Here is a 23,143-nt window from a genome sequence, read left to right on the forward strand (position 1 = left end):
ATGTGTCTGCAAATCATGCGATGAAATTACTAGCTGGAGAAAAATGATGTTGCCTCACTGCTGTGTATCAGTAGATCAGGTTCTGCTCCTGAAAGCCAAGAAACATAGCAAAGACTTAATGTGCAATCCTTTACCAGTTGCCATCTACTGATGCTTTTTATCACTACACAGTATGGCTGCAACTGCTGTCTCTCTAGTTTCCATACAGCAGAGGAACCTACAGTAAAGAAGACAGCAGAAGACAGTCCATTTTCTTTCTCATGCTATATTTTCTGTGCCATTTTCATGATCTTCCAAAGTGATGGAGCTTCCTTCACAAATCTTCTGTTATTCCTTTCTCTCAGTGTCTCTACAGTCATCAGTAACTAGAGAAACCTAATTTGATCCAAGCATTGTTGTAAAGGTATTAGTAGAGGTCTGAGATGAATATACTCTGTCTTTTAGATTTTCTATAACCACGTGACAACCCGGTTTTTATTTGGTGCAGATGTAGTCAGTTTCTCCTTTTGTGTTCAGCCATAGAGATACAACTTAAGAGGCTATCAAGTGTGACATCCCATTATGGAACCAGATTCTGCATGTGAAAAGATAATTTTGGAGACCAATATTAAAATTGAATTTTTTGCTTTTCACCTCAGTGATGACTGTTAAAATCCTATTGTTTACTTACTTATATCCAATAAACTACCATAAATAATATATGTAAGTTACCTGCATAATAATACTATAATAATGTATGTAAGGTATCTTTATGATAATACAGACACCAAGACTTTGGTGTGCTCCAAAGAATTTCCATGCTGAGTGGAGTTCCCTAAAGCGATAACTCAGAAATATCAGGCAAGGAATTTTCTGAAGATTCATCCCTCTAGAGACTGACAATGTGAATCAAGACTGCAGAAACCTAACATCTAGCATTCCCACTTTGTAGGCAAATACTTTAGCTTCTAAGATGTAAGTTATAAGTGAAACTGCTAGTCCTTGTTACATTGCTGTGATTTTTAAGTTGCCATATGTACTGTTTCATTTAGAGTGTTGAGTAGCCTTTGTTTGCTTGGTCTTTTGTACTTCATCAATCCTATTTGGGATTTGGGAGCTGCTAGTCCAAGTGTCTGGATATCACTTGTTTTTAAGCACCTATTTCTTCAGGTAAATACCATTTTGAGAATACCAGAAGACAGAAATATACCAATTAGGGAATATTCAAATTCCAGAGAGAAGTACTCAGGATGCTTAAACAAACACAGAATACGAGTTACTAAACATTATTTTTAATTTTAGCTTTGAACTTTGCTGTTTGAAGCTTCTCCAAACCACCTGGAACTAACTTACCTATTAAAAGGACTGGAGGTTTTTCAAGAAATATTATTGATCTGTAATTATTGTTTACAATCTGAAACACTGATAGGAATGGAGATGTGAGTGGACCTTTGTGCACAGAGACCAATATCTTAGGATAACATGAGTCAGTACATACTAAATTACAGTTTTTAATTCTGAGCTATGATTTTGGTTAGCTGCTCTCCTCCTCTAACAATGTTAACTTGCAGAAACAAGAACAACAACAAAAACTTTGGCAGCTATATCATTTAACAATCAGCTAACAACATGGAGATTGTATTCCAAATAGAGAGTAGTACCACTTTCAATTCATACATACAAGGAATTATGAAATTTAGACTTACTTCTTTAGTTCATTTTTATTTATGTTCAATTGAGGGGGTGGGGGGAGGGGAACACAACATGTCTGTGTTAGCCAACATAAACCTAGCATCTAGAATCTTTAATAAGGAAAAACTGAAAACTTTTAATAGCATTCTCCCTAGCAAGTTACTGGGAATTTTGACAATTCCCATGAAGAAACCAACTGGAAACTTAGATAAAACAAGATCTTTAGAGAAGCTAAAATGGATTCAAATACTATGTAAACTCTGTACTCTGCTTGAGTGGTGTTTTTGATTCTATTAATATTTTCTGGACTATATAGGTAAAGAGCTTATCTTGTACCCTTAAGCAACTCAAGTGGACTCACAAGCATCAGTTTCCTTGCAGTCTCTTGCCTATGATCCTGTACTCTCTCAAGGGAAAGCAGCAGTTTTCAGAAGACAGAGCAATGCCACACAACTCGATAAGTAATTTTCCCACAGTTGTGCACACTGAGCAGAAGAAATAACAAGGTAGTTGGCAGACTCTCTGTTCTAAAATATTCCCCTGTAGATGAGAGTCACCATCCTTTTCTGCATTAACAGCAAAACTAACAGAACTAAGTAGAATCATAAAACGGGACTGCACGTGTAGAGTATGAGTAGAAACACACTGCAGTAAGCAGTACCAGTACACACCTCTCTTTTTCCACCCCCAGGCAATCTAGATAATAAGACTTTGATAAGTCTTATTACAGAGATCATCTAGAGTCAGTGGGGCCATTAACTGGAAGTTTGAGCTCAGTATTTACATTTAAGAAGATGAAGGAGAAATCTATGATAATTGATCTGACCTCATTAAAATGTAAGATTTTAGGACAAGCTTAGAATGACAAACATAGAAGTGGATGAAACAGGACAAAGTTCCCCAGGATACAGAAAAAAAAAAAAAAAAAAAAAAAGGTAGCTCACTTTTCATTCATCTCTTCACAGCTAGTGATAATATCAAGGTAACTCATTTATTGAAACCTTCTACTTAAGGACTTAAGGGACTGGTCCTTCTACCTACTGAGGTGTCCAAATGAGTTGTCATTTAGTACAGTCCACCCTCTCCTAGCATACTGTTAGTATTCAAGAAAAGGCTTTCTCAGTATGTCTAGGCTCCTCCCCAGTTTATCTTGCCTTAAAAGTCCTGAAACCTCATGTATCTAGTAGGGTCCTCCATCATAATGTTCTCAGGAAAATGAAAAAAAGAAAAAAAAATCAGAAATATTATAATATTTCTGCTCACTGTAACACTTGGAACTTTTATATTTCCCAAAAGAATCCTCAAATATTTTGCTTTCTTTAGCATTCCACCTAACTCCAACACAAAACACATAGTAAGACTTATCTTTTTGTGAAGATTTTTTTGCTCTTGTTAGTTAATTTCTCTGTAGCTGTGCCAAACAGCTCATTTAGCAGATCCTCCTCCAGACACAGGCATAAATGCTCATTAAGATCACAGGGTACCTATAAACAGTCTCTCTGCCAATGGAAGATAAGTTAGGGTTGGGTTTACATCTGATCAAATATAGCTTTATGAAACAAAGGTCATTGCTAACTCACCCATCTTCTGTAAAAATAAAAGCTTCTTCTGAGAAGAAGGAATGGAAGTACATATGAACTAGTAAGATTTTTACATGGTATCTGATACATTATAAGATAGGAAATTCTCAGTTCAGCTACGAATGATATGGATCATTCTGAGAAACATATGGAACCAGTTAAGTGGTAAGTTATTTGGAGGGAAGTCAGACTGGAGGGAGGTTCTTAGTAAATGTTGCTGAGTACAGTTCTAGTCCCAGTCCCATTAATATTTCCAAACACGATCCTGATACCAAAAGTAGCAGTGTGGTAATGGAAATTTCGAAGATGGAACATTATAGAGTAAGAAATGAGTAATGTTGATTACTAGAAGAATTGCTCTGAACTAAAATGCAAAATATGTGTGTTTGGGACCAATTAGTATTTCTGTTTTACCTTTGGAATCTGCTGATTGAAAACAAAGGTAGAGAAAGACTGCCACGGATTAGTAAACTCACAGATACAATTTGGCCATTAGACAGACAAATATGATGTTAAAGGTGTAGTGTCAGAGTATAGTCATTAATGTGTCTGAAAAAGGCGTTGTGTATTATTTCAGTAGACCATGATCAAATAACATGAAATCAAACTTTTAATGAGATATTTTATTTTATGACAGAAATCTATGATTTATTTAGCTATCATGTGGCAGGATTGGAGACAGGTATATGGTTTGCTGGGTGAAGAATTGGCTGGATGGCTTGGCTCAAAGAGTTACAGTGAATGAAGTTCAATCCAGTCAGAAGCTGGTCACCAGTAGTGGTCTCCAAGACTCAGTCTTGGGGCCAATTTTGTTTAATATTTTTATCAGTGATCTTGATGAGGGGATTGAGATCACTTTCAGTAAGTTCACAGACAATAGCAAGTTAGGTGGTGTAGTGGTTTTACCCTGCTGGGAAGATAAACTCCACCATAATCACTCTCTCACTATCCCTCTTCAAAGGGAAAGGGGAGAAAATATGATGGAAAGGGTTCAAGGGTTGAGATAAGGACAAGGAGATCACTCAACAATTATCATCATGGGCAAAACAGACTCAGCATAGGGAGATGAATACAATTTATTGCCTATCTCTAGCAGACTAGAACAGTGAGAACTAAAAGAAAACTAAAAACACCTTCCTCCCATCCACCCTCTCCTATCTCTTCCCCCCCCGACCAGCACAGGGGAACAGGAAATGATTGCTGCAGTCAGCCCATGATGCTTTGTCTGTGCTGCTCCTTAACAGTCACTCTGTCCCTGCTCCACGTGGGGTCCCTCCCATGGGATGCTGTCCTTCCCGAACCGAACCTGCGTGGGCTGCCCATGGGCTAGCTGCTGGGCTCTGCTCACAGAGGCCACCCCTGCAGCCTCCCTGCCACTAAACCTTTGCCATGTAAACCCAATACAGGAGGGACTGTTGATGTGCTTGAGGGTAGAAAGACTCTGCAGAGGGATCTGGATGGGCTAGGTAGATGGGCCGAGTCCAATTGTATGGCATTCATCAAGAAGTGCTTTGTCCTGCACTTTGTTCATAACAACCCCAGGCAGCAAATACAGGCTTGGAGAAGACTGGCTGGAAGGTTGTCCAGCAGAAAAGGACCTGGGGATATTGGTTGACAACTGGTTGAACATTGGCCAAAAAAGAACAATGGCATCCTGGTCTGCAACAGAAATAGTGTGGCCAGAAGGACTAGGGAATTGATGGTACCCTTCTGTGTGGCACCGGGAAAACTGCACCTCTAATAATGTGTTCAGTTTTGGGCCCGCGGATGTTGAGTTGCTTACATGTAGAGAAGTGCAGAGACGCTGGTGATGGAACTAGAAAATAAGTGGTATGAGGAGTATCAGGAACTGGAGTTGTTTAGTCTGGAAAAGGGGAGGCTGAGGGGAGACCTCATCACTTGCTACAACTACAGGAAAGAAGGTTGCAGTGATGAGGGCATTGGTCTCTTTTCTCAGATGACAGAGTGACAGGATGTGAGGAAACGGCCTCACATTGCGCCAGGGGAGACTTAGATTGGATAACAGCAAGAACTTTTTCATGGACAGGGTGGTTAGGCTTAAAAACAAACTGCCCAGAAAAGCAGTGTAATCTTCATCCCTGGAGGTATTTAAGAGACTTGTAGATGTGGCGCTAGGAGACATGATTAATGACTTGCTTGGCCAGGTTGATGGGTGGACTTGATGAACTTGAAGGTCATTTCCGACCTAGATGATTCTATGATTCAATGATATTACTGCTTTCTAAATTACATCAAATAAACATGGTAGAAAGACAGTCTTTTCAGCTACTGGATGACACTGAAGGAAGAACAAGTGTGCCTAAAATGATTCTATGAATATATGAAAATTAATTTTTAATAATCAGAGAAGAGTATATTTTGAACATCCTTCCAGTAGTTATACTAGGTGGGGGATTGTTTGTTTACAAGAGAGACTATACGCTAGTGCCTGAAAAAGCAAGGTAACAAACTTGTTAACCCAACATTTTCCAGTCTTATTCCTCTTATTACTAAAAACATGAATTTGTCTCAGGCAGCATGTTGATGAGCACAGTTTTGTGGTCAGTATGAACTGAAAGAGTCTTAAAAGCATCTGTTAATATGAACATAGACAGTTAGCTTGTAGAGTGTCTTATGGGCAGAAACTCTCAGCCCAGTAAAACCAGAGCATTACTTTTTTCACTTCTGCAGGCCATACAGTTAGCAACTACAGCATATTTTCTGTATTTCTAGTACCTACAGAAATCTGTTGTGAATATGAAGAAGTGAGCTTTGACAAACAATTAAAAAGTGTGAAGAACACAAATTGCATAAAGGAACTACATGCAACAGCATTGAGCCTTCCCCCATCTTCACAGCTGAATTGTGTAAATGAGAAGGCTGAGAATGATTTGATAGCAAGAGTGCATGGACAGCTAAGAGAAGCATCATCTTCCTGAAAGCAGTTTTTGGTAAGACATTGGTTGTGCTTCAGGTCATTGTGTGACCAGTGTTGATGGTTGTTTCCAATGGAGTTGCTCACTACTTGAAGGTGTGTTCATAAGACAGCTCTTGTTAAAAACGGCACATACAATTTGTATACGTATTTGTAATACTGCCACATATTTGTATACTGCCACAGTATGTTGGAAAGAAATCACTCCAGAATAACACATAAGAATCATCTAAACTGCTTCGGTTTGCTGAGATAAACCCACCAGCGTACTTGAAAAACACCACTTTGTTGTCGTAACCAGGCTTGCAGTTTCTTCAGGTTGGCGTTGGCTCAGCTTAGCCACAGAGCAATCAAGCACCATGGGCGTTCCTAGCATTTGTTTGCTATTTCCTCGGTCTGCACCTCCCTCTCTCCTCCTCCTTTACCTTTTGCTGCTCTCTCGTTTCATTACCCACCCTCGAAGGAGTGTCACCCTGCCGCAGGCCCTTGCAAGCACAGCAGGCCTGCACTGGGGTGCCATGGCAGATCCCCAGGTGCTGCGGGTGAGCTGGGGACCACTGCCTGAGCCCAGAGCTCCTCCAGCTGTGGCAACCTGGCTTACAGTTCACCTTTGCTGGACAAAGGTGGGCCACACTCCTCCACACCAGCCCGTGGCTCTGTATAAATAAACCGTTCTTCCTGCACACAAATTTTTAAGTTCTTGTTTTAACTGGGCACTAAGCTTTGCCTCCCGCAGTCTCCACAGAGGTGCCCCGCACACTCCGAACTCCCCTCGCAGTTACCCCTCAGCCTTCCAGCCCCCGATCTGGATCCTTCCTCCCTCTCTCTGTGCCCCCGAAATCCCCCAAGGCAGGGCAGAGGCTGTCCTCCTGCCCTCGCTGCCCCGGCCGGGCTGAGCCCGGGTGGCGCCGCCGCTGGAGGGCAGAGCACGAAGGGGGCGGCGGGGAGCGAGGGGCGGGCACTGCCGGGGCCTCATCCCCGCCGTGTGAGCATGCTGTGGCGGGAGGAGGAGGAGGAAGAAGAGGAGGAGGAGGGCTTCCTCGGCCGGGCCGGGGGAGGTTCAGACTGAACTTCGGGCCGGGGAAGGAGGAAGGCAGAGCGCTGCCGGAAGCCACGGAGCGGCGGCGCCCCGCGGGCAGCATGTAGCTGGGTGACAGCCGCCCGAGCGCCGCCTGCCTCTTCCCCGCCGCCCAGGGCACCGAGGAGCCGGTGCTGCGGGGTTGGGAGCCTCCCTTCTCCCTTCTCCCCTCTCCCCTCTCGCCTCAGCTCCCCCAGGCTCCCCGCAGCGCCGTCCCTCCGCCGCTGACCATGGGGCTGCCCACGCTGGAGTTCAGCGACTCCTACTTGGACAGCCCGGATTTCAGGGAGCGCCTCAAGTGCCACGAGATCGAGCTGGAGAGGACGAACAAGTTCATCAAGGAGCTCATTAAGGACGGCAGCCTCCTCATCGGGGCCCTGCGGAGTGAGTGGGGCGGGGGGCGGCGGCGGGCGGGCGGGGGAAGAGGCTTCTTTTGTTTGAATGGGCGCCGGGAGCGGGCTCCCCTGCCGGCAGCCGGAGAAAAACCTCCCGTAAACTTTTCTTCCCCAGCTCCCTCCTCGCCGCTTTGCCTTCGTCTGGCCACCGGAGGGGCTTGGGGGGCTGCCCGGGGTCGTGCGGGGACATAGGGGGAACCCCGAGGGGACCCGGAGGCCGAGGCCGCGGGAAGGAGGCAGAGATGGAGGGGGGGAATGGAAGAGGGAGACAGGGAAGGAGGCAGGGAGGCTGGCCTCGAGGGGCTGGATGTGGTCCCTTCTGGGGTATTGGAAAGGTTTTTGCCCAGGGAGGTAGTGGAGTCACCGTCCCTGGGGGTGGCTAAAGGGAAGGTTGGACCTGGCGCTTAGGGACATGGGTTAGTGGGTGACATTGGTGGTAGGGGGACAGTTGGACCAGATGATCTTGGAGGTCTTCTTCAGCCTTCATGATTCAACAAACGGGGACAGCTGTACCAAAGTGGCGAAGCAGGACTTTGTGTGAATTTGTGTGGAGCAAGTTTATGATCCCTCCCTCAGTCCTCACTGCCGTTGTGTACTTTTAATAGCAATAATAACATTACCGAAGTTAACATACTAACAAATAAAACAGTTACATATCTTTATTAACTAGCGACTTTGCTACTGATAACGTGGTACTTATTTTGGAAGATTTTGAAAGAAAAGCTCAGGATGAATGGTGTTGTACTTCTCAAGTTCCATGAGGTGACAAATGACAGCTTTCCTGAGTGTGAAAATGGCCCTCCCGCTTTGAAAAGCGTAAAGTGAAGATTAAGGACTGCCACCAGCATTACTAGACTTGGCTTGCACTGCTCTGTGTTAGCTATTGCCACCTACTTCTTGCCTTTAACTCACTTAGGATCTCTTTTATATATTGCCCAGTGCTTGCCTTCATGTAGACATGGCTTACAGCTACTTGTGCTGTGAGATGTTTAAGGAAAAAAAGGCACTTAAAATGATCCTTGAAGTATCTACCACGTTGACACAATATGCTATATTTACAGAATGGAAGGGTAGCAGTATTGCTCTTTATTAGGATGGGAACAGGTGTTACCATAAAATCCTCAGCTCACAGAAAATCTAACTGATGCTAACCCAGAGTCTGAACCCAAAGGTTGTCTCTTTAGCTGGAACAGAAATTCAAATTTTGTTGATCTTTGATGATTTTGTTCCGCTAGAAGCAGAATTCAATATTAATTGTACTTCTGCATGTCCCATACTTTATCCCATAGTTAATGTATAGTGTTGCCATTACATAAAGCAACTACTGGCTTTTTGAGACTTTTGTCATAGAAGTGCATGTATTTCTGGACTCATCTCTGTATTAGGGAGTAGCTGGATACAAGCCTAGTATCTCTTGTAAACTTGTATTAAATTTAATATATTTATGTATCCGTGCCCATAGAATATGAGGTGGTAGATTATTCTGAAAATCTACGTGTATCTGTGTGTATGTGTATGTATACACATATATATAAACATAAACTCAGTGGTACATTTCCCCTTCCAGAGCCAAAAAGATTGTTTCTCAGATTTATTTCAGATTTTCTTTTTGCTAAAGAGCCTTCTCCATAAAACAGGAAATTGGAGCTTGTTTAAAGTGGTGAACATGTAAGTTTTTATTAAACTTAAGGCTGGTTCTGTACAGTGCTGTGCTCAAGGAGTCATGACAGGAGATGATGCCACACTGGTGCTTTTTATCCTGGTCTAGCACTGGAAATTGACTGCTTTTTGTTCCAGATCAGACATAAACAAATACAACTTTCTTCTTAAGTTGTCAAAGAAAGAATACTGATGGATGAACTTTGTTCTTGAGAAGTAATTTAGACCTTGATTTTGAAGTGAGTAATCCCATTATCTTTGTGAAGACTACTAGTAAGTCCTTGCTAGATATAGAGCTTATATCCCCATGTTTAACAATTCTGTCCGTCTTCAGGAACAAGTGCTATTTCTGTCACAAGTAATTGCAACCTAACCTGCAAGTTCCTCTGATTTTTAAAACTTCTTAGTTCAAATGTTACAGTGTTTGATACAGTGCTTACTGTATTCTATGTGCAACTTTAAAGTGCTGTGCGCTAGAGTCTTTTAGCCTTAGGAAAGTGAAGTCTGTCCTTGTAAGAAATATTTCTACTTGTTCATTTCAAATCCCTTAGTTTTGTGACCACGCATTCCACAGAATACTGCCTCAGTCCCTGTGTTAAGACAGCTTGGGAATTGCCTGAATTTTTCTCAGTAAAATGAAAATACTTTTTTTTTTTTTTTTATATACTGTAGGCTGTGGTGCAGATACTGCACAGCGTACCAGTTAAGGCAAATAGAAGTATCTTAGTTTTTCTGAAGTAGAGAACCTTGGACTCATTAAAACACACTAGCTACTCCTACCCAGCTTTAAAGTTGACACAGTGTAAAATATTTGTGCAATATTTTATTTATTTATTTATTTGAAGATCTAATCAAATGATGGAGTAGTTGGTTTCAGTGCTGAACTCCTATGATTTGGTTGTTATGATTTAATAACCTGCAAGCCCTGGAGAACAGCAAATATTATTTACCCTGGTTTATGTCTTTAGGTGATCTAGGATTTTTCATTTACATGTCATTTTGGAGGCTCAGTCCTGTTAGGGAAAAAATTCAGACTCATGCAGAGCTTTAGTGGAAATGAATTTTGGAATACATCCTTCCTGACTATGTTTAGGGAAGAGATAGTGAAGTTGACATAATGCAGTTAGAAAATACTGTAATCTATTAAGTTGTCTAAATGTAAAATGAATCTCTGGTATGTGCATGGTTTTTCAGATAGAGTCAGACTTCTATATTAAAGGTTACAGTACATACATTTGTGCATAAGCCAGTTTCTAAATGCAATGTTAAAAAAAAATACATGATGAGACACTTAAACCAAAGGTAGAACAAATATGCCTAAAGTAGCATGCAGACTTTTTGCATTTTAGTTGTTATAGTGGTCGCAAGATGAGGTCACTTTTTATTTTGATGTGGTTCTTCCGCATTCATTTTGAAGAATACTTCTTTCTAAAGTAATATGTAGAGCCCTAATAATGTGCTGTCTGAAGTAGCAGTTGACTATTGTGAATGCAGAGATAACAAATAGTGCTGGGATTGGTGTCAAATCCTTAGCACCTTTTTCCTAATGCATTTTGCAGTTTCCTTCTCTTTCTAAATATGTAAGACTATTGGGGAGTACACCAGAAGAGCACAGATCATATGGTCCAGTTTAATTATAGGTGGAGAAATCCCATTTGTATGGTCATTGTGCTTACTTCAGCCTTATCCTACAGTTGGTATCTCAGTGATAGACTGCATTTCTTGTTACATCAACTGAGATGCTAAATACATTGTTCTCTCTTGAAAGGCTCATTTTATGCATGTACGTTATCTTTCTACAAAGACTTAACTCTGTGTGTAGGGGCAATTAAGTAGGTTTGTGTATTTTTATTTGGTACATCTGGAGGAAGGTTTCCTTGTCTTTAACTTCCAAGTTAGGAAAAAAAAATAAAACAAAACACAAAACTTTTTCTGAAAATAATCAGATAACACTTAATTTTGTAATTTCTTCAGGCATCTAATTTAAAAGATCTTCTAGATACATGTTTAAAATGCATATGCTTAAATGTTTAACTTGGCAAAGTCCACCCATAGCTGGACTCCTGAACCAGAATTGAAATTTTTTCTTTTAATTGATTCTAGCAAATTTTCAGTTAAAGTATCAAATCAGTGTTTTTTGTACTTTTTGCTAGTATTGTACTTTGTAATGTCTTTCCTTACTAGTAGTTGCTTTGTGAAAAAGCAACCTAATCTGGGGGTTGTCATATAGATTATGTAGGAAATTTCATTATAGAAAGATTTGTATACTTCTAATTTCTGTAATAAGGTCTACTGATGGGCCCAAATTGTTCTGAATATTATATTAAACAATCCAAAAAAGTAACATGTATCTTGTTCAGATATCTCATGGCTTATTTCTGTGCAGAAGACCTCGGTTCTACCCTCTGATTTTTGATGGCCTTCTTTCTGCATCTTAGTTGCTATTTTAGCTATAACTTCATGCATTCAAAGACTTGAGCTGTATAAGTTTTGGTTTAAATGGTTGGAAGTTAAGTGCATTCACAGTTGATTTAAGTAATGCCATACCTTTTAAAGTGCTTTAAATTGTAATGCAGAGCTGCAGTGTAATAGAAAAGTTAACAGATATCTTTAGGTATTTGTAATTACTAGCAATCTTTACTTTTTGTTTGCATTGTCCTTTTTTTTTTTTTTTTTTTTACTAGCAGAATTAGTAACTTGAAGTGCTTGATTTTATTTTGCTTAACACAGAGAAACAGTCACAAGATAGGAAGAAATACCATCTTTTTTACTAGCGCTTTTATATAAATTCCACACAAAAAAAGACTGCCTCTAAACTGTTTTGACATACAGTATTCACGAGTGCTTTTTTTGCTTCATAAACCTAATTATAAAAGTACAGAGGTGAACCTGGCTATTTATACAGTAACCTTTGAGGTAAGATGGCTGTAAAAAAAAAGAGAGAGAGACAAAATTAGTGCATAAGAAGCTATGATCTTGTTATTTCTCTTGGGGATTTTTTTTTAATGTAAAAAAACTTTTGTATCTTTCCAGGGAAAGATACATTTTTCCAGATATCTTGGTCTCACATGTTCTCATGTGCTAATATCTTTAAAATGTCTTTTCCAGATCCCAACTGCAGCAGAAGTGAGTTCATTGAATAATAACTGCTGAAGTTTGGTAGCAATCATTCTAATTTTTAAATTTAGTTTCTAAGTATAAACGACCAATTCTTCATATTCCATATGAATACTATGATGAGGAACATGGAATCATAAAAGTATGGCTTGCTCTTGAGAATTTCAGGCATAATTCACATCACCTTTGCAAATGGATTGTTCTTAGCTGTTTTAGTCATATAATTCAAAAATGCATAACTCCTCTTTCATAGTTAGGTTGGGTGAGCGGCAGGGCAATACAATAGCTTGCATTTCTTAGTCTAAATAAATGATTCATTGCCTCCAGGTTGAAAAAACAAAACTTCGTACTGCTTTTCCTACTGTCCTGTTCAGCTTCTGCTGCTCTTGCACTGAGTATTCAGTGGATTATGGGCATAATTCTCAAAAATAGCTTCAACAGCATTCAGCCTTTCATGCAAAGATACTAATGATAAGCTGGTTCTTGGCCAGAGAAGCAGCTTAATTGCTTCCTCTAGTGTTTAAAGCAGCTGCAGTCTGTATTGTATTATATTATCTTTAACAAAATGTATATGGAGAAAGCAAATACTAGCATGTCGTGGTCTGTTATGAAGCACTGTGTTTTCTGCCTATCATATGATTTTGAACCAAGAAAGCCTGAAAGGGAATTCCCATGCTATCAGTAACAACTACTGTGTTACTAAGTCCTGAAATGACTCAGCATGGGCGTTCTTCACTCTTATTATTGAAACATGTATTCTGCAGAGAAATGTTGTAACTGTATAAAGTCAGGTTACCAGAGGAGTAATTTAGTGTTTACAAATGTCATATGAAGTGATGTCTCTGATTTAAGAAATTTATTTATTTATTTATTTTAAAACTACATTTAAACTTTTAAAGTGTTTTCTGAAAATAATAAATTTAATCTGTTTCTTAGTGGTCCAATTGGCTTTTTGTCTACTACATGCTTCATTTGCTATGAATAGGAGAACTGTATTTATTAATAAGGAACCAGCTGTTTCATGAATATTGTCTTTACTATAATGGAAAATATGATGCTGTGGTTGCTGAACTTGAACAGATCTCTTGGGTTTTCGTGGGCAGAATCACTACAGCAACTTGCAATTTCCTGTAATGGGTAACTAACTTATCAGTTGTCCTCTGTGAAAAATATAGAGGACAATGCTGTTCTTCTTTCTACTGAAGTGATATTTGAGGCAGTGCTTTTTCTTTGCTTTTATATTTTGTCCTATAATGTCAAAACTGTCATTATACATTTGGAATAAGGGGGATTAAGGTATTTAGGAGCATCATGGATTTCTTTGTTGTTAAATCAGATCTCCTTCTAGTGTTGTATCATGTAATTCCTACTTGTCAAATTCAATTTTAAAAGCAGTTTTTATCCTTACTCTTTCTTCTGGAAGACTGTTCTAGAACCATGTTACTCTGAGGATTGAGTAACTTATTAAAAATAAATTTAATCTGGAAATCCTAACTTGTTTATGCTCGTTTTCCTTTCACTCTACTCTTCTGTACTGTTGTTTATTTGTATTTGCCTGTGGAATAATCATGTCCTTTTTCTAGACTGAACAAGCTGTTCTCATCCTCTCTGCTAAGGGTTTCTCTGGTTTCTTGGTCATTTTAGTAGCTCCTTTCTAAACTTTTTTGAAATTACTTTTAAATATGCAGGACAGTTGAATACAAAATGGTGGAAACAAAAACTAATATGTCAGTGTACACAGGTTTGATCTCTGGTCATTGTATTTATGCTGTGAGAACATCAGTTCATTAAATGAAACCAATGTTTATGGTCCTCTTTTGACTGTGTGATGCTATGAATTCCTCAAGCATGATGAAAGGTGAAAAACTTTTGGGATCTTATAAGGAGCAGAAATAAAGTAAACATGAAGCTTAAGAAAAATAGCTCGACCTTCTTCCCCATTAATAAGAGATTGGAGTACTGTTGGTTAGTAAGTTAACCTCCCATTGGCACCCCGTGAAGTGCACATAACTTTCATTAGAAAGATAATACGTTTCCCAGCACATTATGAACTCTGGGCTATATTACAGTATGGGTTTTTTTGTTTGTTTTTTCCAGATCAGTCACATGTTATCAACTGGTTCCCTGTCCTGACTTTATGCAAACTTGCCTTTCACGGGACACCAGAAGCTTCAACAACATGTTGTTGTGTTTTGCGTAGTATAATTCGGGCATGGGAAAAGAACATGGAAATTCTGTATGCCTTCAGAAGTCTTATCTTCTTTTAGCTTAGTATTCAAAGCTGGATACAAGGCGCTGCAATGTGTAGGTTGTGTATTTGATATTTTGCAAGGTGCTTAAAAGAGGTTTGGATGCCAGGTGTGCATTGTTGTATCTACAAAGGTACTCTTCTGTTCACTGAAAGTTATTATGTAAGTGAAAACAGGTATTGCCAACAGAATTATTTTTCTTCTGTAAAGAGCCCTTAAGTGAAATAAACATAATGAAAACATAAAATGGGTAGAAGTAAGAAGACTCAATGTGATTTGGTCCTGTAGAATTACTGGGACAAATAAGCCTCTTATATTAATTATTCTTTGCCTTCTGCACTTTAGGAAAAATCTTCCTTTCTCCTTAGGTTTCTCATAGTTGGGGATGCAGCAAGATATGTTCAGGATTTTTTTTGCCTCCAATCAACAGCACAAATATTTGTAGTGGGTCAAATTTAATTCTTTATCACTTGCTATTGTTTTTAGTAGTGTTGCTCAAATCAAATTTGTAATGAGTGTAATCAAATCTGTTTTCCTTAGCTGTGTACCTTTGAGCTTAGATCTTGTGAAGCCACAGTCAGCTTTGCTGATGTTGTTTCATGACCACAGAGGGAGTGATTGATTTAGCTTGCTAATTAATGTTCTTGTGCGTGAGATGGAAGATACAGGCAGATGCTATTTTAAAAACAGGTCAGCAGTGGTGAGCAGAGTTCAGAAGTTATCCTCCCGTCTACTGGGAGAAAATGATGTCCCTAAGTCAGGAAAAGGATGTTTGGTTGAGCTCTTACAGTGGACAGCTGGAGTAAGAGTTCCTCAGAGTTAGGAATCTGTTAGACATGCAGTTAGGATGTTGTTCTCTGCTTTCTCCCAGCTCTCAAATGACCGTATATTCCACTGATGCCTATGAATCATGTATTTGAACAGCTCGTTTCCTATATATATATATTTTGTTGAGGACCAGATTATCTCAATTAGGATGATTCCAGTAGGCTAAAGGATGCCTAAAAGAAACAAAAGCTGCGATACCTGTGTACTGCTTAGTTAAGGCAGGAGGCAATCAGTTAAGGAAGGATGATTTTTCCTGTGCCATAATGTTAGGAATGGGGATTCACACAGCTGCCTCTGTTAGCAGATATCATAGTGGTTATATAAAATGCTTCACCTGAGCTATGTCTTCTCAGTCTTCTTTATGTCTCTGGCCACACCTTCCTCATAAGGAACAACAACAGAAAAACCAAGAGACCAACCCAACCACAAAACAAACCTCAGCCTTGTAAACAGCCTCTGAGGTCATTGCACTTACTACTATGGGATAGTAGCAGTAACTTTCTACTGGGCACTCACTGACTTTGTTTCCCAATTAAATGTAGACCACACAATCAATACATTGTGGGATAGGTTGGTCTTCTTTGCAGCTATTTCAAATAAATGGTTTTTCTTCCTCTATCTAATAGGCATCATCCTTTCTCACATACCCTTCTAACTTAGGAATTTAAAATTTAAGATGTGAAAGAGGAACAAAACCAACACCAAACCCACAGAAGTTAATAGCCCTTAAATTTGTGATCTGCTTTTAGTATCACTGTTATCACTGTTTTTCACTTGTTCTCAGCCTCTTTCAATTGTGGATTTTTGTTTTTCTCACGTTTCTTTTTTGTTCCTTTTTTCTCTCCTGCTTTTCATAGATGCTGGTCCAGTGTTCTGTGTTTGTAATATCTCCCTGTTCTGAAGCATTAGCCAGGTTTGTGCCCAAGTCAGGATGGAAATAATAGATCAGATTAGTCTCAACGTCAGCCTTATTTGAATGATATCAAATAATGACATTCCTCTGGTTGAGTGTTGGCAGCAAAGCTTTTTCCTAGCTACTTCCTTATCTGTATAGCTTCTGTGCAAGTTCTCATCTTCTCCACCTTAATAATTAAACTTCCATTGTAGCTTGGTGTCATGTGCTTTACTGAAAGCTAGTTAGATAAGACCCGTTGTGTTTGTTTTTTGTTGTTGTTTGTTTTGTTTTTTAATAATCTTTTGCCTTCTGTGAGAGAGAGATTCACTCATCTAGTGAAGTTTACCTTTGATAAATCTGTATTGCTTTTTACCCTCTTTTCTATCAGTTTTCAAGCTTTTAATTGCTCTTTCCTTTGATCAGTGTTCTAAATTGCTTGATTTTAAGGTTAAACTTATGAAGCATTCTTGTTGGATCACTATGTTTGTTTCTTAAATATAAGTACATATTTGCTACATTTGACCAATTTAAAAATCTTTGATATTAAGATTGCTGATGTGATAGTTTTGCATTTTTGAATACTAATTCATATGAATTTCTCTTACCTTTTTCATATTGATAGCAGTGTTGCAAATTGAGGTTGATTTTGGATCATACTTTAATATTTAGGTTGTCCGTTTCTGTGCCGTCTTACTGTGCTTTGACCCTCTTTGTTTCACGGCTTTATGAACAGCTCCAGGAGTGACATGGCACTTCATGGGTAGCTGGCTAAGCTCATGTGCAATTGGAGTTCCACTAGTGCCTGGTGCCAAACCTAGTTGTCTTTGCTTTTTAAAATACATCAATATACATGAGTGGTTGAGTACTGACTTTTTTTCCCCTTATTGCCTGCCCAGTCTGTGATCTTCTACTTAAATCTCCATACTATTTCTTCAGTGAACCCTGATTTAAATGTTTTATGCAGTTCTCCTTGCAACTGATGTGAAAATTGAAGGTATCTCATATCGTATGTTTGGAGTTTCTTCGTATGCAGTCACCTTTAAATTCAGCTTCCCTTAGCTGCTCAGATTTTGCTTTTTTGAAATGCAGAACTTTTGTTACAGGCTTATTTTATTTCTTTTTACTGTTCTTCCATTTAATTTTAAACTAAATAAGCATGAGATTACTTAGACTATTTTATTAGACAGGTTTTCGCCAAGTTACATATTTGTGAAATTTATCACACAGACTAGTTGTGCAGTACTCTTGAATTTAATTTTTATTTCCTACTCCAGCACTTTCGTCTCTGCCTTCTTCCATGAGCAACAGTGAAGTGGTTCAGTTGTCCAGGAGTTCTCCCAGAATCTGTAACTAAAGGAGGCTAATAGGGAGCATCCATCTGAAGCCACATTTTGATGCGTAATTTTAAGCCAGCTTTATTGCTAACCAAACAAACAGAAAACCTCCAGAGCCTACCCCTGCTGCTTTTCCCACTCTCAGCCCTTGCTTCCACCCCCTCTTGTAAGTGGTATTAGCATTGCTGTTTGCTCAGCTGCACGCTCTACCGGATTAGGGAACTAAACTAACCGTTCGTCTTTGCTGAATAATTTTTCATGAGTCCCAGTTCCCTGATTTGGGTTCCTTAAAAATACATATGGAAGTGCTCCTGCTGGCAGAGAACAGGGCAACCTGAAGTGGAAGTGCCTGAGGAAGTTGGTAGGGGGAAGAATAGGGACAGGGCGTTAAAATACTGTTTGGTAGCAGTGACAGCTTACTTGTGTGTCAGCCAAAATTAATATACAAGTTACCAATGACAGCTAACACTCACACGGCACATTTGTTATATCTTCTGCAATAATTTTTTTTTTTTTTGAAGCTGAAGACGTGTGACTTCTGAGCTCATCTCTTCTCCCAGATGGGATTTTACAGGTTTCCAGTACTTCTGTCTTTGGAAGAGACACCTTCTTTTTGGTTTCTGTTCTGACAAGCAGCTGCCATTCTGGGTGTTTGATGATTCAGGGTTATTTTCTTGTTGATGGGGAGAAGGGAATTTAGGAAAGGAAAGGAACATGGAGATTAATTATTTAAAAGCTGTTAAGACTTGTGACTTATAAATCACTAATAAGATGAGCACTCAGCTGATCTTTTAATTTCCCTATTAAGGGTCCTTCTTCATGCTTTCTCCAAAAATATGAGAGAGAACCTGTTGCTTCTAGAGAATTACCAAGTATAAAAAGTCTTTGCTCTTCTTCCGCCTTGCCCCTATCTCACTTCCATGTGAAGAAGAGCACGAATTCCTGGTAAAACAAGCAGTACATAGGGTAGGGTTTGTTAATAAAGACATTTTATTTTAATTTTTCTTTCTACATGTATTTGAAAATGTCTTCTTTGGCTGTTATTTGGAATTACACAAGCAGGGTTAACTGACTGAATTTTAACGTTTGTCTGCTCTGATAGTTTGATTCATTATGCCAATGTCAGCATAAACCTGTGGATCAGTAAAGCTTGCAGTTCTTTAAAGTGCCAGTCATTTAACTGAAGAGTAGGCAGAGTTCAGAATGTGGTAGCATCTTTATATCCAGCAGCCTTCCCACATTACCAGTGCAGTCATGGTTTTAGGAATGCCATGGCTCCACTGTTACAGAAGTTTGCATTTCACTTTATGTCCATTCCTTGCATCTTCTCACCTTCTGTCCCACTTTGTCTGCCTTTAAACTTTTGCTTACTAATGATGATGAGGAGTGGAGGAAAACAGAAAAATCAGGCTTTTTGAGGGATGTCCTATTTGTGTAAACTGTTACTTTAAATCCATGCATATTGTAGAGGGGTAGTTATTTGCCCTCTAACGTTAAAATGACCTGACGTTGCAAGAAGCATGCAAGTGGAACCTGCTGCTTTGAAAAATATTGCTCCATACCTAAGATCATCTATTAAAATATATATATTTTTATCAGTCCTCTGACTGCAATTAAACAAGCTGTATACTAATACTAGAAGAGAAAATTGAAACATGCTTTCAAATCCCTAACGTGAAGTTGCTAGTTAGGCTATGAAAAGGGAAAGTAGAGAGCTTTGGAGTTTACCTTCTGGGAAACTTTGAAACAATACTTGTTTTACTGTGCAAGAGGTAAAATCTTATTCTGTGGAAAAGCAGAAATTGTGAGAAGAAGTCGAGACATTGTTCTCTGAGAGACTGCTACAGATAGAAACAACATGTTTGCATTAAAATACATCCTTAATTCATTAAGTAGTGTCCTGCATATTAACCTCTAATATAAACTGTTCTAGCTTGCATGCGTCTATAAAGATGGAGTCTGATTTAGCAGACAAATGAAGAAAAAAGCTACTTAATAAAAATTACAGTTAACTATAATAAAAATTATAGTTTGCTCTGTGTACCACAGAAGGGATTTGATGCTTTTACGAATCTTGGCTGGTGCTATATGCCATTCATAAAAGGCCTATTAATTGTTGTTCATGCCTTTAAGAGTTAGGGATTGGTATTTGCGGAATCTTTTTAGTTTGATTCTTCATCTGATTTGCTCTTTGAGGAGTCAGACAGTGGAGACTAGATAGAGTTCCAGTAGTTCAAAATAAACCTGATGAGAAGAAACGCTGCCTTCCATTGGTGATGGATCTGGTGCAATAGGACTTGTTTTAAGCCATAACAACGTATATGGGGTTAAAGTAATCCTTAGGATTTTTTTTCTTTTTCATTAATTATGTGCACATATTGTCACTGAAACTTAATACAGTTAGTAGTACTTTTTTTTTTTCCTTTCAGTTTCAGCACGCTATTGTCCAAGTCTGCTGGTAAAACTAGGAAAAATACTGCAGTTAGATTCATAAGCAAGCATCATGAAATGCCTGAAAAGCTGGTCTAGACTCATAAATCTCTATGATTTACTAATTGGCATGGGGTTTGGCTAAGATGATCTTTAATGGTCCCTTCCAACCCAAACCATTCTATGATTCCATGATTCTGTGATCTCAGCAAAGTTTCTCCTTGACAACTGCCAGTGCTTTGTTCCAGGTTTTAGAAGAAATTCTCTTGCTTCTTTCTTTGTGTTTTTAAAAAGTAAGGTGAGGCTTCTGTGTTGAAAAACTTGCCTTTTTTTTTTTTTTTTTTTTTTTTGAGGATAAAGTAATATTGTTAGAGTCACAGCAAATGTCCCTCTTTGCATCCTTTCAAAATCTGTTTGGGACATTTTTAAGTGAAGAAATCCAGAATATGGTGTGCCTGCAGGCCAGTTAACACTGGCTGTGAAAAACAGTTGGTGGAGGAGGAAAATGAGTATATTTAATAAGCTGAACATGGGCCTGCAGACTGACAGATGCCAGAAATGTGTGATCTCTGCAAGGATAACTTCAAGGGTTTTATGAGTATTTGGTACTTTTGTGGGTGTCAGGTCTCATTCTGCAGCTTGTTTTCAGGAGAATGCTGAAAAATTGTAAAGGGTCACAGAAGACCTATGACAATACTCAGGGTCCTTGGAAACTGCAGGCACCATAAAGCCTTTGTTTTCTGCAAGTGCTTAATCCAAAGAGAAAGTTAAAGGTATCACAGGAAAGAAGTTTAATGGAAAGTTTCTCTGACAGACTGGTTATGTGAAGATCCAAGTGCTGGCAGAAGCTATACAAATTAAATGAGAAATGTGCAGCTGTAAGGTTGGTGAGGCTTTTCATTAAAACTGTGATGTACTTTTCATTGCTAGAAACTTTTAAATCATCTAGATTGTGTTTTTTTTTGTTTGTTTGTTTGTTTTGTTTTGTTTTTGTTTTTTCCTAAATGTCATCAAGATCACTTACCTGCTGGACTTGGGGGTTTTTAACTGCTGAAGCTCTGTTCAGTAGCTGGCCTTTTTGATCGCTTTGGTTCCTTTTGGCCTTAAAAGAAAAGTTTTCAGCCTAACTTCAAGTCTTCGTGTTTACATTACTTGAATGTGTGTGGAGCTTTGAAATGTGGGGAGAATGCATCCTGTAGACATTTTATAGTTCAGTGTTTTTTGTGTTTTATAGTGCTTTCATGTGAGGCCTTAGGTGAGGCCTTCCTTCACATGAGGACTCCTTACTTGTCATCATTATGTGATTTGAAACTGAAGTGTTCTGATGCAGTAACCATCTGGATTTTTTGTTGTTGGTAGTGTTTTTTATTCTTCCAATTTTTAGTTTTGAGTACTAGAGTGGGTGTCCTACTTCAGTGTTCATATATGCAAGTGGAAATATACAATGAAACAAATCTAGACAGTTGAAGATGGTAATAGTGCCTTTATTTCCATATGTACAGGTGCTAAATAAATATGTTCAGTTCAAGTTGCTATGCTACAGGCATGTAAAGATAGCAAAATAACATTTTTGAAATATTTTTAATATTAGGAAAGTGGCATTACAAGCTTATCTCGTTAGCCTCTTGAGATATAGGTTGTCTGAAGTACTTCAAACATGTTAAAAATCTCATAGTTATTGTACATACACTGTTTTGTCATCTATTATCCTGACTGGTTTGATCTAAAAATAGACAAGTTGATTTAAAAACTCAGAAACGTGTCTCTAAACAAAATGTTTTAGTCACAAGTGTAAGCCTTGGCATTAGACTTCAAGAAGTTTTCTCCCAAATCCAGTCAGTGTGGTTGGCTTTTTCCTGTGTGAGTGTAGAACTGCTGCACTTTCACATTGTTAGGATCCTAAGACAAATGAGAGATCAAAAATATTTCATTTTATGAAAAGGGGTGTAGACTCAGCAGTATGTTTTCTGCTTAATTAGCCACATGCTTGTATGCTGGGAGATTTCCTGGTACTCTAATGCAAGATTTTTAAGTGCACACTGTAAGTTGTAATTCTTTTTGCTTAGCTCACTGAAGATGCCATCACCTGCACTTTGGCCAGTATGACATAGCTCATTTTTCTGTGGAGAAGGGAACTGAGGTTATCACAGAATGGTTTGGGTTGAAAGTGACCTTAAAGATCACCCGGGTCCAACGCCCCTGGACAGTTCCTGCTAGACCAGGATGCTAAAAGCCCCATCCAGCCTGGCCTTGAACACCTCCAGTGATGGGGCATCCACAACTTCTCTGGGGAACCCGTGACAGGGCTTCACTAACCTCTGAGTAAAGAATTTCCTCCTAGCATCTGATCTAAATTTCCTCTCTTTCAGTTTAAAACCATTCCTCCTTGTCCTGTTACTACACCCCCTGACAAAGAGTCCCTCCCCAGCTTTCCTGTAGCCCCCTTTAGGTACTGGCAGGCTGCTTTAAGGTCTCCTCAGAGCCTTCTCTTGTCCAGGCTGAACAACCCCAACTCCCTCAGCCTGTCTTCACAGGAGAGGTGCTCCAGCCCCTTGATCATCCTTGTGGCCTTCCTCTGGGCTTGCTCTAATACTTTCATGCCCTTCTTGTGCTGGGGGCCCCAGAGCTGAATGCAGGGCTCCAGGTGGGGTCTTACAAGAGCCCTTCTCAGAGGGGGACAATCCCCTTCATCGCCCTGCTGGCCACACTGCTTTTGATGCAGCCCAGGATACGGTTGGCTTTCTGGGCTGGAAGCGCACATTGCCAGCTCATGTAGAGTTTTTCATCCACTGGTGCCCCGAAAGTCTTTCTCCATTTACCACCTTTTGTTTATCCTTGGATTGTAGGATTGAAAATAAAAACACAAATATTTAAGTCATTTGTTTGGCATTGCTTTATGTTTAATTTGGTCCTATTTTCCCTTCCTTTCCCCCCTCTATGTCCCAAGAGACAAATTCCAGTTGAGGTCTCAG

At 39.3% G+C, this 23,143-nt stretch overlaps 1 protein-coding gene across 1 annotated transcript in view; it reads left to right on the forward strand.

Annotated features, from left to right (window-relative positions):
- Positions 1-7,494: 7,494 nt before the first annotated feature.
- The window catches only part of ARHGAP42 (Rho GTPase activating protein 42), a gene marked incomplete at its 5' end in the record, with an annotated part of 167,599 nt that continues 151,950 nt past the window's right edge, over positions 7,495-23,143 (forward strand). Inside the window, one exon of the mRNA XM_084292979.1 lies at positions 7,495-7,648. Coding sequence (XP_084149105.1) covers positions 7,495-7,648 — 154 coding nt within the window. The remainder of the gene's footprint in view (positions 7,649-23,143) is intronic.

The sequence above is a fragment of the Netta rufina genome, assembly GCF_964035555.1.
Source record: "Netta rufina genome assembly, chromosome: 1".
NCBI classification, from domain to species: domain Eukaryota; kingdom Metazoa; phylum Chordata; class Aves; order Anseriformes; family Anatidae; genus Netta; species Netta rufina.